The 13,032-nt window shown below is 41.0% G+C and overlaps 1 protein-coding gene across 4 annotated transcripts in view; it reads left to right on the top strand.

Annotated features, from left to right (window-relative positions):
- The window catches only part of rfx3 (regulatory factor X, 3 (influences HLA class II expression)), a 13,646-nt gene extending 1,435 nt beyond the window's left edge, over positions 1 to 12,211 (top strand). The window contains exons 2-17 of one of the 4 annotated variants that reach the window (XM_032539364.1): positions 3,979 to 4,091; positions 4,251 to 4,339; positions 5,160 to 5,415; positions 7,107 to 7,181; positions 7,472 to 7,653; positions 7,830 to 7,949; positions 8,054 to 8,178; positions 8,320 to 8,435; positions 9,325 to 9,440; positions 9,587 to 9,741; positions 9,835 to 9,932; positions 10,111 to 10,260; positions 10,417 to 10,625; positions 10,741 to 10,894; positions 11,120 to 11,162; positions 11,290 to 12,211. In XM_032539364.1, coding sequence (XP_032395255.1) covers positions 3,984 to 4,091; positions 4,251 to 4,339; positions 5,160 to 5,415; positions 7,107 to 7,181; positions 7,472 to 7,653; positions 7,830 to 7,949; positions 8,054 to 8,178; positions 8,320 to 8,435; positions 9,325 to 9,440; positions 9,587 to 9,741; positions 9,835 to 9,932; positions 10,111 to 10,260; positions 10,417 to 10,625; positions 10,741 to 10,894; positions 11,120 to 11,162; positions 11,290 to 11,573 — 2,280 coding nt within the window. In that variant the 5' untranslated portion in view covers positions 3,979 to 3,983 and the 3' untranslated portion in view covers positions 11,574 to 12,211. Of the gene's footprint in view, positions 1 to 3,978; positions 4,092 to 4,250; positions 4,340 to 5,156; positions 5,416 to 7,106; positions 7,182 to 7,471; positions 7,654 to 7,829; positions 7,950 to 8,053; positions 8,179 to 8,319; positions 8,436 to 9,324; positions 9,441 to 9,586; positions 9,742 to 9,834; positions 9,933 to 10,110; positions 10,261 to 10,416; positions 10,626 to 10,740; positions 10,895 to 11,119; positions 11,163 to 11,289 lie in introns of all 4 variants that reach the window. The other 3 variants (XM_032539363.1, XM_032539362.1, XM_032539365.1) reach the window with 3 other exon arrangements.
- Positions 12,212 to 13,032: the final 821 nt, after the last annotated feature.

Here is a 13,032-nt window from a genome sequence, read left to right as displayed (position 1 = left end):
TGTGTGTGTGTGTGTGTGTGTGTGTGTGGAGGACAGGTGCACCTCTAGTAGTGGTGGGACTCTTGACCATCTAGGCCTCTGTCCACCAAATAAAAAATAAAGTATATAAGTAAATAAAATGTAATTGTCCATCGTCATTCCTAGAATTTGGTTCTCTTTTTGATTGTTTGTTGTAAACCATGAATCTGTAACTACTCTTGTAGATGTAGCAACTGGACTTGACTGAGCCAGAGCAATTGAAACCAATTAGATTAAAATACCAATGTTACAATTTTTACACATACTGTAGGTGTCTTAACCCTCCTGTTGTCCTTGGGTCAAATTTGACCAGTTTTCAAAGTTTCTATGTCATAAATTTGGGTTTCTTTGAACCAAAGTGCCCATATATAACATGGATGGTTCCAAAAAATAAAATGGTTTCAAAACAGCAAATGAAATACTGACTACACTTTGACATACAGTAAACATACATACAGTAAAAGTCTGTGATTATCCACTCCACATTCTCTGATCTTGGCAATTAGTGAAAAACAATTCATAATTTCCGGGTTTTAACCGGAAATTGGGTGTAATTCCATATAAATAAGGTTTGCTGACCATGATTTCAAACAAGAAGTGTAAAACTAGTGACAAGTTGGAATGAAGTTGGCTAAGAAGATGTAGGCCTAACGTAAAATTGGGAGATAAGCAGGTGAAACAGACGTAGGACAACACAAGGGTTAAACATCGCAAATATATTGATTTATTGGCATATATAACCCAAAATAGGTCCTGTACCTCCCAACTCAAACACACATACAGAAAACAGGATGTTGGGAACTGTAAGTTATCAGATCATGTTACCACTTACCTGTAGTCCAGTAGCCCAGAAATAGTACCATGCCACCTGCTGCCTGGATCCTGTTACATTTCCAATCACTTAAAGAGGGGCTGATTAATTCAATTATTCAGTCATCCATTTTCATGGCTTAGCAGAATACAGCAGGTTTGGTTTGTTATTTTCCCCCAGACTGCGTGCAGTAATGTATATTGTTGAAAGATGAGACTTAAAGGTCCTTCTTTTTTCTGTCCTAACTCCACATCTGGCAGTAACAGGGTACAGTTAGACTTGCTTTGTAACCAATGTTGCTATGCTTTCAGACATTTTGGCACATTTTAAAAATGTCTGATTCCCATAGTCCTGTCTTCAAATAAACACTAACTTTCACTTCTTTTTTGGCACAACTAACAGTATATTATCCCTTTTTTTTTTTTTTACATCAAAATCAACATCAACAGTCCTTGAAAATATGTCACATCCAGTTTTCATTTGACCCCCCCCCCCCCACTGCAGCTCTCCCATTTATATCTCCCTCAGCCTGTTTTCCTGCTGCCCTAGCACCTAATCATGCTACTGTCTTGCTTGGGGTTGCATGTACCGTATGTGTGTGAGAGGAAGAGATTTTGCGTATGGTGTACTGTTCAACCTTGTTCAACAGCTCTTATTTATTTACTTGGTACATTAAACTCCACCTTTATCATACATGATCATTAGTGAGGCAAATTATGGGACTGTGTATTTTCTGGTAGCTGTGATTTTGAACCTTGCACTCTTTATTATTTGTTGCTTGTAATGTTAGCAAGAGGAATTAAGGGGGGAAAACGCAAGGCAAAATGTTGCCCTCCTTGGTGGCTTTTGTTCCTCTGTGTCTTTGTAGGGCTTGCACTTGCTCAGTGGAGCACAGCATTTAAGTGGGCCACAAGGGAGTGCCTGAATAGTGAGGTGATTGTGTGTGTGTGTGTGTGTGTGTGTGTTTGGGGGGGGGGGGGGGGGGCAATACGAGTGTGTTGTGATGCAGGGGCACTTTTCCTCGATTAGGTGGGCTCAGTTGGGGCCATGTACTTTAGCTTTCAAACTGCACTATGGAGTATATAAGTCTACATTCTCCTCTCTTCACAAGGCCTTTTTTTAGCAATGGGCTATAGTAAGCTGAAGGACACATCTGTGGGGTTTGACATTTTATCACTTTGGTAGCCTGCCTCCAACTGCACATTTCAGGGTAAAGGAATTGCTTGTGTGTTGTAGTGTCCGACACATATAGTTTTTAGGCATTGGCCGGCCATTTTCAAGGTATACCGCGGTTTTAAAAAGTCACAGTTTTAAAACCACTAACATTATCTGTCATAGCGTTTCTAAGGTATGATCTGTTTTTTACGAGTCTTCAAGGACAGAAAGTGCATGTTACAAATCCCTCTCCCTGCCAGTGTGAAGTGTGTTTCAAAATAAAAGTGTGTTCAATGGAAAAAAAAGTTGTTGTTTTTTTACCCAGACTTTTAAAAAATAATACATTTATAGCTGAAATTGTAATATGTTTTGTAAAACCGTGATATTTTTACTGAAGGTTATCATACTGTCAGAATCTCATACTAGCCCATGCCAAATAGGTTTGTCTTTTTTTTGTGAATTGTCATAATTTACAGTGTCTTCTCAAAATTGCAAAATATCAATATTTGAACTGAATAGTTCAATAGTTTATTTTCTACTGACATAATTGAATGATAGTATATACTCATATCTACCTCCCCAAGGTGTTAAAAATAGTCATGCTGGAAGCAGACGGCTTTGCATTAATGAATCTCAGTGCCCGTTTATGTTGAAGGAAAATGCAGATTTTTTCCTGCCGTCTTACTGTTCCTCACACTCCCAGTGCACCAGAAAAGATTGACTCAGCTTTGTAGTCCAACTTTGAGGTTAGTCACCCCAACACGGGTAAAGTGATAGCTTTCTTCCCCCAAAAAAGGTCTAGTGGGTATGATATTAAAGAGGAAGATAAAGGGAAGGGGCAGGCTGTCCTTGGAGAGATTGAGCTGTTTGGAGACCCAGCTTAATTAACCAAGAGAGGCTTGTTTGTGGAAACTGCGAAAGGGAGGAGGTGGCCTTCCCCTGGAAGGAATGGGTGATGGTAGCCATACTTGTATTAACTCAAAAACACATGTTTACAACAAGTGTCTCTTCACAGTCTTATCCTTAATTTTAAAATAGTTCACTCACCCTTGGTTAGTAAGTACTGTAGACATGGTCATAAATTTCTGAATAGCAATATAGCTATTTCATTACTAGTAATAATGCTCTCTGGTAAATATACTCACAAATTAGACAACTTTCCAGTCGTTCTTAGGACCTTTTCTAGGTAGTGATCTTGGACTTCCAATCTCAAGTAACGTTAAACCTGGAAAAGTGGGAACTGACCGAGCAACAAGAAGCAGCATCTATTTAGAGTTTGTTAAATATTAACTTGTTTTATGGCTGTGAACATGGAGACAAGACCATGTGCCACTGATGCATGAGGCTCTCAGTACATTAAGTACCACAAGGCAGAAACAGGTGCTTGGGTAGAATTGCTCTTGAGCAGCTTCAGGAGCATTGATTTAGGTAAAACCTTAGTGATTTGTAGTTAAATGTCATGTTTTCTATTATGCCTAGATTAGTATTTCTAGGGAAAGGTTATGTCCTGGGCTAACCAAATTATGAGGATAATTATTGGATTGATTTCCCTCTATACAAAGCTTTTGTTATGTAATATGATAGTTTTGTCTTTTGTTATTAAATGCAGTATGTTCTGGACACATGTTAAGGATACATGTTTATACTTTTTGAGTTATAAGAGGTGGATGTCACAGGTCATTTCACCAGTTTAAATAAGAGGGGGTAAAAAAAGGTAGTCTGTGTGTAATCCTTTACCAATTGTAAAGTATAAGTCTGTTTACAACAATCGAAGAATGCAAACCCATATTTGTAAATGTATTCGGTTTAAGTGAGTTACGATGTTTGATGCTCCATGTGAGCACTGGCTCAATGATGCATTAAGATTATTATGTTGTTACTGAGTTGTTATGCCAGTTAGACCAGTAGGTTGAGAGTGTTCTTGGTTTTCAGTGCTTGTGACCATTTTCAAGCTATCTACAGTAATACTATGTTTTCTCTACTGTCTTATTTAGGCGCCATGCAGACCCCTGAAGCAGGCGCTGACTCCACCTCCACTGTCCCTCTTCAGACCACCGTGCCTGTCCAGCCTACCGGCTCCACCCAGCAGGTGCCTGTCCAGCAACAGGTAAATCCAGCCTGTCATTGTGTGTATGTTTGTGTCTAAATGTTCCTGCATACGTGCATACTGTACCATTTGTGTGTGCATGTCATTATTTCCCAGTAAAATATGTGCCTTTAGTCAATTACATAATTAATTTGCAACTCTTGCAATTTGTCTTGCCAGGCCCAGACTGTTCAACAGGTTCAGCATGTTTACCCAGCACAGGTGCAGTATGTGGAGGAAAACAGTGGCGTCTACACCAATGGCAACATGTGAGTCAGTCTGTTACCCAGCTCTGCTCTTATACCACTCCACAAATATTAGCGCTACGTCTCTGCAGCCTGTTCTTTTCTCCTCTTAAGTCTCTTCAAACCATCATTCATGTCACAAGCACATGATGTTGGTGGGAGTGCATTTGTTTTTTTTGTGTTTGTTTTCTTTTATGAGGGGTCTGCAGTCATGTGTTTGATTGTGCTCAGTCACCTGAACATGACCAGAAGTAGGCCTGTCTTTTAAGTGCTGATGCTACGCCAGCAGGGTCCCCAAGGTCTGAGGAATGGGGTTACATAGTCACTCAACTAACAAGTCTAAGCTGTATTTGTCCTACTGGGATACACACAGGGTCACATATCGGTGCATTTACACACACAAACACACATGCTGTGTGACTTCTGCTACTGGTGGAAACATCATGTGACTGCTTAGAAATATAAAATCATACATACACCAAACAGTTGGACACATGAGCTGAGTACCAGGCTTGTCACATAGTATGTATAAGTTATATTTAAATGGTCACCCAAATGACAAGCAAAAACACATTTAAATATATAAATGAAAAATTTGATGTTACTTTGAAAAACAAATCCATTAAAAATCCTATTACATTTTAGATATCCCCATTATGACAATTGTTGAAAGTATTTGACTGTACCTACACAAACAATAATTAAAGCATGTATGCTTTGTTGTTATTGTTACCGTAAAGGCGTTACCGTAATAGGTGTCCTAAGAAACCATACTTGCACTATTATTTTCTCAGTTTTATTTTGGGTACATTGACTGACTGCTAACCTCACTTCTGAACAGAAGAACATACTCGTACTCAGAGCCGCAGCTGTATAGCCAGAACAGTGGAGGGAGCTACTTTGACACACAGGGCAGCTCATCGCAAGTGTCCACTGTGGTGACATCTCATGGCATGACCAACAATGGAGGAGGGGGCAGTGGAGGAATGAGCATGAATCTGGCGGGGGGTCAGGTAATCAGCACCAGTCCTGGGGCTTACATCATGGACAACACTGGACCCCACCCTGCCACCCAGACGGCACGAGCTTCCCCAGCTACTGTAAGTGCATAGCACCCACTAATTGGGCCCCTCACCTACCTTTGGCTGCCTGCTTTTGTGTGTTTGTTGATAGACCATTGGACTAGTGTATGTAGTGACTTTGGTTGTAACTTCCACCTCTTCCCTGTTTAGATCCACACAGCTACTAGTTTGCCTAGACTCTCTCTATTACCATAGATGCTCTGTTTTTGTCGTACTTTATTGATCTATGCACAGTTTGATCCAGAAATGTAGGACGCCAACCTCTTTAGCAGAGATCCATATTTAAACTTAATATGCAAGTTTAAATATCATGTTTTCAAAATTACAGTGTGTACATAATATACACATGTCACATTATAGAGAAGAAACTTTTGTGTGCACCTCCTCCATGATTGTGTATGGTGTTTTATCTCTGGCGATGATCCTTTGCTGATGTATTCTGTGTTGGCTGTGTCTCCGCAGTGATCTGCGGCCAGCAGTGTTTACATTGTAACTCTTAATATTTTATGTTAAAGTAATACAGGGCTTTGTTTACATCCCTGATTTCATCTGTCTGTTATCCCCACACTTGGATGTAGAAGAAAGGAGGGACTAAAATATGAGACAAGTAGGAGGGGAGGTCTTACCCACTCCTCACAAGAGTCCTGCTAGGACAAGGTGGTGCATGTACCACAAGAGCCTTGCTCTTTTGCTATACTCTAAATGCCCCTCAGGGTTTTTTCGTAAAGTCCACTATAAAGATGCTTTCTGGCAGTAATGTAGCAATAATGCTGGGCGACTGGCATTACATCATGTGGATGTCAGTCATGGTAGATAGTTTAGAACATTTCCTAATGGCTATGCAAAGGAGAAATGTTTTTATTTTTTATTTTATGAAATCAAAATGTGTGCAAGATTGCAAGGGCATTTTAACTGCTTCAACGATATACCTGCTCACCTTTGTCTAGCCCAAGATAAATAGACCCATAAAGGGGCGGTATTTACTGCTGAGGAATGACCATGGTATTCAACCCTGGGGCTCAATAATTTCACATGTATGGCATTAAAACACAAAAGGTAATATCTACAACCTGAGATCTAACAGAAACCATAAAAATTGTTATTAAGTAGAAACCATTGCACAGAATCACCACCATTTAACAACAATTACATGTACACTGAAACACAACACTAATTTGACAGAAATACAAAAAAAAGTAACTTATCGTATCAGCGTACCATCCTGTATACAATACATTGTCTCTTTCACATCACATTTTGCCAGCTTATGTTACTGTATGTTTTGTTAGATATTAGGCTGTTTCAAAAATGCCAATACCCAATAGACCTTTCCCCATGACACTTGAACCAGTTTTTGCAGCTGTTACTATCGTAAATGATCTTGGCACATTGCCTTAGTCTTTTGCTTTTGACATTTTCTCTGTACATGATGGTTGTTATAAGGTAAGTGTTATAAGGTTGTGTGTCGGCCATACACGATTTAGGTACTTAGTTGATCTTGTCCCCATTTCCCAACTAGATCTTCCTTAAATGACAGGTAGTCCTGCTCTGCTTGGGTTTAGAGGTGCTTGCTTTGGGATCCTTTCTCAATTCTCTTTATTTTTGCTAGTGGATACTAATGTGTCTACATCAACTCTTTATTTTTCTTGCTTTTGTTTTTTTGTTTCCCCCTCTTACATTTTGTTGTCCTGTGCGTCATGGTTTATCAGATTGAAATGGCGATTGAGACACTCCAAAAATCGGAGGGTTTATCCAGTCAGAGAAGCTCGCTGCTCAACAGCCATGTAAGTTGCTTTTTTACGAATGCTTGCCCTCACCATACTTTGACTTTTGCAGGACTTCTGCCTCTCAATTCTGTATACATTTAAGTTTAATGTTGCGCTTGCTGTTTTTGTTGCTGGTTTTAATTGTTACTATGGTTTTTAAATTCACTGGCTGCTATAGAAATGCTTTTTGCAGAGGTGTGATGGCTGCAACATCAAGGTTACAGACTGTCAGTCTGAGGTCTTTCCAGACTGTTTGCGTGGAGCAGTGTGTGAATCTCTAGAGTAAAACAGCATGTATTCCCTTGTAGCTCCAGTGGCTGTTGGACAATTACGAGACAGCAGAGGGCGTGAGTCTACCACGATCCACCCTCTACAATCATTATCTGCGCCACTGCCAGGAGCAGAAACTGGACCCTGTAAATGCAGCCTCTTTTGGCAAACTCATCCGCTCCATCTTCATGGGACTTCGTACAAGGCGTCTTGGGACAAGGTTAGTTTATTTTTATTTTTTTTAGATTTTATTTTTTTTCCAAATTGGCAATTCAGGATACTCATCTAATGGCTGTATGCTTACGGTCTTTTTTCATCTGAACCTTGATATTCTTAAAGCCTCATCCACTTTTTCTGTCTGTCAATGTGTGTCAAACATTTGGCTTTGCCTTGCAGAGGGAACTCCAAATATCATTACTATGGTATACGTGTGAAACCAGACTCCCCACTAAATAGACTCCAAGAAGACATGCAGTACATGGCCCTCAGACAGCAACCTGTTCAGCAAAAGCAGAGGTACACAGACAACTAGGCATGCATACATTTTGTTTGGGCACAAGTCGCTGTTTTTTTGTTGTGTTTGATTTTTATAAATACTGATGTGAGGCATGTGATTTTAGGTTCAAGCCAGTGCAGAAGTTTGATGGCTGCACTGGGGAGAATTACTCAGGTGGAGGCCAGCACCATCCTGGTGCAGAAGAGCAGACAGTCATTGCACAGAGTCAACACCACCAGCAGTTCCTAGGTCAGCTGCTTTTCTATTTATCTGAATATATGTAAAACAAAACACACGTGGGATGCACTGAAATATACCGTACTTATTATAATGTTTTTTAGATTATTCCACAGTGGTGAATAAAAAAAAAAAAATGTATTACTCCAACAGATGCATCACGGGCCCTCCCTGACTTTGTAGAGCTGGACGTGGGACAGAGCAATACAGAGAACATCAGTCCGGAGGATGTGAAAGCTCTCCAGGCCCTTTACAGAGAGCACTGTGAGGTTAGATAAAGGGCATTCATTTCATATTCACTGCAATGTCACCACAGCTCACTTTGGCACATAAGTGCAATTCACAGGGGATACAGGGGTTTGAGTCACTCTTCAGTGCTCAAAGAATACGAGAAAAGCAAGAAAGTAATCCTATCCTATTGCAGCATTCATTCATACATCATCAATCTAAGTGTGCAGGCATTGTGACTGTACATTGATCTGCCTGGACTAGCTGTATATCATCACCCTCTCAATCTCTCCTTGAATCAAGGCCATGTTCTTTTTCATGTGCCTATCATTACAGCAATTGACTTGTTTAATCTGATTTAAGAAATCTTTAATAAAAAAGGCTGATAGACTAAAAATACTGAACTAAAGTTTTACAAATCTGGAAAAAGATGTATTTAAACTTTCTCTGGATTTAGAGTGTGGAAACTTTGGGAAAGGTCATGTGGGTTTATAGTGACAGAGATTTGTAAATGCCAGTTGCTGGCATTTGGGAACAGCCTTTCTATTCATCTTGCAAAGTTTTCAATCACACCTCTCCTAATACTAGTCTGAGAAGTTAGGGATCAGGTAATCCACAGGTGAAGGCCAAAGCCTTATGATATGATACACCTTCTTCTAATGATTAAAGGGTCACTACACCCACATTACAAAACAAAACCTATTTATTCACATGCCCTTAGTGGTGGCTAGCCATGCAGCTAGTTTGGTGTTGATGTGCCCTGAAATAAGACCTTGACAATTCAATGTCCTGGTTCCTCTGGATTATCCACAGACCTTGCACAGTTTTCAAAGGGACCATTTCTTCTTCTTCTGAAAATTAATTCCAGTAAAAGCTATTCACTGGTTTTGTTTATTCACTGGTTTTGTTTATTCTCTGCTTTTGTTAAAGGCTATCCTTGATGTGGTTGTCAATCTCCAGTTCAGTCTAATTGAGAAGTTGTGGCAGACATTCTGGCGGTATTCTCCCCCTGACTCTGTAGAGGGTGCCACTGTAACAGAAAACAGGTGAGGTCAAGCTGATGTTTCAGTTAATTTATCTGTCAGAGTCTGTCAGTGTTTTTATTAAGAGAAATATAAGCTAACTTAATTCATTTAAAGACAATCTGAGAATTTATAGGGATTTTTCTAAGTCTGGTTTGTTCATTCCTCAGCAGTTTAAGTGAGATTGAAGCACGGCTGCCCCGTTCACAGCTATTGGAACTGTGTAGAAATGAGGCCGTACTCAAATGGATGAGCACATGTGACCATCTTATGTACCAGGCCCTTGTGGAAATCCTCATTCCTGATGTCCTGAGACCCATTCCCAGTGAGTCACAGTCATGGACACCTTTCATGTTTCCTTTTTTAATGTGTTAATGCTTGTAACATCACAATCATTAAATCATTCAATCATTTTCAGGTGCCTTGACTCAAGCCATTCGCAACTTTGCCAAAAGCCTGGAAGGTTGGCTCAATAACGCCATGAATGCCATTCCACAGAGAATGATCCAGACCAAGGTACACTTGCAGTATTCATACATTTACCTTTGTGAAAATGCTACACGTAAAAGTCACCTGTTACTATTTCTTAAATACACATGCAAATACACAAGAGTAGTATTTTTACTATCAGTTTGAGAGGGATGTATACTTAGAGTAGGTAACACCTGGGCTTTTGTTTATGATCTTTTTACAGATTGCCGCTGTTAGTGCCTTTGCGCAAACACTGCGCAGATACACATCTCTGAACCACCTGGCTCAGGCGGCACGTGCTGTTTTGCAAAACACGTCACAGATTAACCAGATGTTGAGTGATCTCAATCGTGTTGACTTTGCCAACGTACAGGTCAGAACAGCTCTTTGTGTTTGGACATTCAGCAGTGGTGCTTGTGCTATGTGTACCATACCATTCCTTCTCTATAATCCTCTCTGTAAAAAGAACATGCATTACTTTCACTGTACAAGTGTGAACCTGCAGTTCTTTCTCTGTGTTGCTGTATAGGAGCAGGCATCATGGGTGTGCCAGTGTGAAGAGGGAGTAGTTCAGCACTTGGAGCAGGACTTCAAGGCCACACTACAGCAGCAAAGCTCTCTGGAGCAATGGGCAGCCTGGCTGGAAAATGTGGTCACTCAGGTGCTCAAGCCTTACGAGCACCGGCCCAGCTTCCCCAGGGCAGCTCGACAATTCCTGCTCAAGTGGTCCTTTTACAGGTTGGCAAAAGAACAAAAACAACAACACTAAGACACACCTAAGAGTGTGCAGCTTTGTTTTGAAGAGACAAAACACTCACAATGTTCTTGATTTTTTTTTTTAATGTCCCTGCAGTTCTATGGTGATCAGGGACCTGACCCTGCGCAGTGCTGCCAGCTTTGGTTCCTTCCACTTGATTCGCCTGCTGTACGATGAATACATGTTTTACCTAGTGGAGCATCGTGTGGCACAAGCTACTGGAGAGACACCCATTGGTGTCATGGGGGAGGTATAACTGCGGCATCTTATCTTCACAGTATTTTATAGTGCCAAAGTGATACACTACAGTATATAGCGGTACACTATAAATCAGATGTGAAATTACCTCTCTTTGGATCTGTTGATGAAATCTGCCGGAGGAGATGTTTTACCTAATTACAATGTAGTATCTCTGTTAAATTAGAAGAACATTAAAACTGTATAGACACACACTAATTCTCATCTCTGTTTTCAGTTTGACAGCCTGAACACCCTGTCCCTCTCTAATATTGATAAAGGTATGTGACAAAATGTATATAGCGCAATAGCCTGAAAACTCAACCTATATTTTAGTATATGTAGTATTCTAATTAGCTCTTGAGTCTATACCAGTGTTTTACATAGGTGATGCTTTCTCCTGTCTAGATGAAATGAGTGGGATGGATAGTGACTTAGAAGATGACGTGGAGGAGTCCGGGGAACCTCTTGCCAAGCGAGAGAAGAAGTCGGAACATGAAGTGATCCAGGTGATCCAGGTCGGGGCACTAGAGGACGGGTCCCACCCTGTGGTGGGGGTTGTCCAGCCAGGAGTCCTCCACTCGCTGCCCCAGCCCCCGCAGGACCACACTGAGCACATCCTAACCCCCTCTGCCGGTACTCCCACCATCCGCCACTGCAGCGCTACAGGCAACACCTATGCCTCCGTTTGAGGGTCTGAGGGCACAGCGGACCTTGTCTGGCCTGTTTTCACTCTCCACATATCTTTCTCTCTGTAAGTCTAGATGTTTCCGTCTTTTTCATGCATTGTCTGTGTCTGCACTTGTGCGGACACGCTCTCTGCTCCCTATCTAGCCCGGTCAGTGGAGGAGTGCTGAAATGATGATACTCTGGCTAAGATGTGCTGTCCGTGTCTGACTGCTTAGATTCTGGATGTGGTGTCATCACATAAGTCTGTGCTCTGTCGCAATGGGGCAGCTGGAGGAGGACTAATTTGACCCGTTAATTATGTTTCCTGCCTTGGCATGACTTAACGCCTCTGTCTGTCCACACAGACAGGTTTTGTCTTGAAGGAAAATTCAGCTCTTTCAAACTACTGATGTCTCAGAGCTCAAATCCATGTCACTAGTCCCAGTGGAGCAAAGTCATTGATTGACTCAAGACCTTCACCTATTGTAAATAGTTTTGCTGTACTTTCAATTGGTATTACCCCCAAACCCATGGTGCTATTGATTTGTTTTGATTTCCATTTCCCTCCTACTTTTAGCATGATTTATGTCCACATGCGTTCCAACTGCTGATAAACGTTTGGCTGAACAAAATATTTTGAGTATTGTATGTAGCTAAAAAACAAGGGGAGGACTTTCTATGTATCTATGGCATTTGAAACAGGATCATGGGGCAGTTTTTTCTGTTCTGTTTAAAAAAAAATATACACCACTGATAACTATTTTAGCCACAGAAAAAAGAAACTCCTAAAGAAATATCTGTGCTGCTACTTGTGTAAATAGAAATGAGATTAAGACCGGCTGTACAAAACCACTTCCTCAATGCTAGCTTTTCTATGCATTCTGTGCATAACCCTTGCCTTTCTTCATTTTAGATGCTCTGTAGAGTGGTTTACTTGACCAGCCAGCTGTAATCCTGAAAACAACTTACTGGATATGTTCCCCTTTTCTTTGCAGTGTATGTCTTAATGAAATTTTACTAAGTTCACAAAGGACCAAAAACAAACCAACAAGAGGAAGCTGAGAGGGAGCCACTTGGGCCACCCAAAATCTGTTTCCTGTCCCACAGTGCCATGTTGCAGAGCAGACGGAATGTCAGGGATTTAATGTACCTCGGCTTTATCATAGTGCCTTATCCTTAAATGCAGCTGTCCTTGTAGTCCTGACTGTGTGCTGCAGGAAGCCCACAGACGCTCTGCATTGTCCCAGCCACAACTTTGGCTTTCTGGTGACTTGTGGCTGGATTTGGGCTGGTTCATCAGTGTCGAGTCCAAGGAATGCAGGCACAGAAACAACTGTTGTTTTTTTCTCTGGATCAGCTCTACTAAGCTTATTACTTATCTGAATCATGATCTTTAGCCTTGCTCCTGCCCTCCTGAGGCCTATTCTTGCATTAGCCTTTGTTATCGTGTGTGTGTGTGTGTGTGTGTGTGTGTGTGTGTGT

This window comes from Etheostoma spectabile, chromosome 16 (assembly GCF_008692095.1).
Source record: "Etheostoma spectabile isolate EspeVRDwgs_2016 chromosome 16, UIUC_Espe_1.0, whole genome shotgun sequence".
NCBI lineage: Eukaryota > Metazoa > Chordata > Actinopteri > Perciformes > Percidae > Etheostoma > Etheostoma spectabile.
This window is presented reverse-complemented; position numbering and strand designations above follow the sequence as displayed.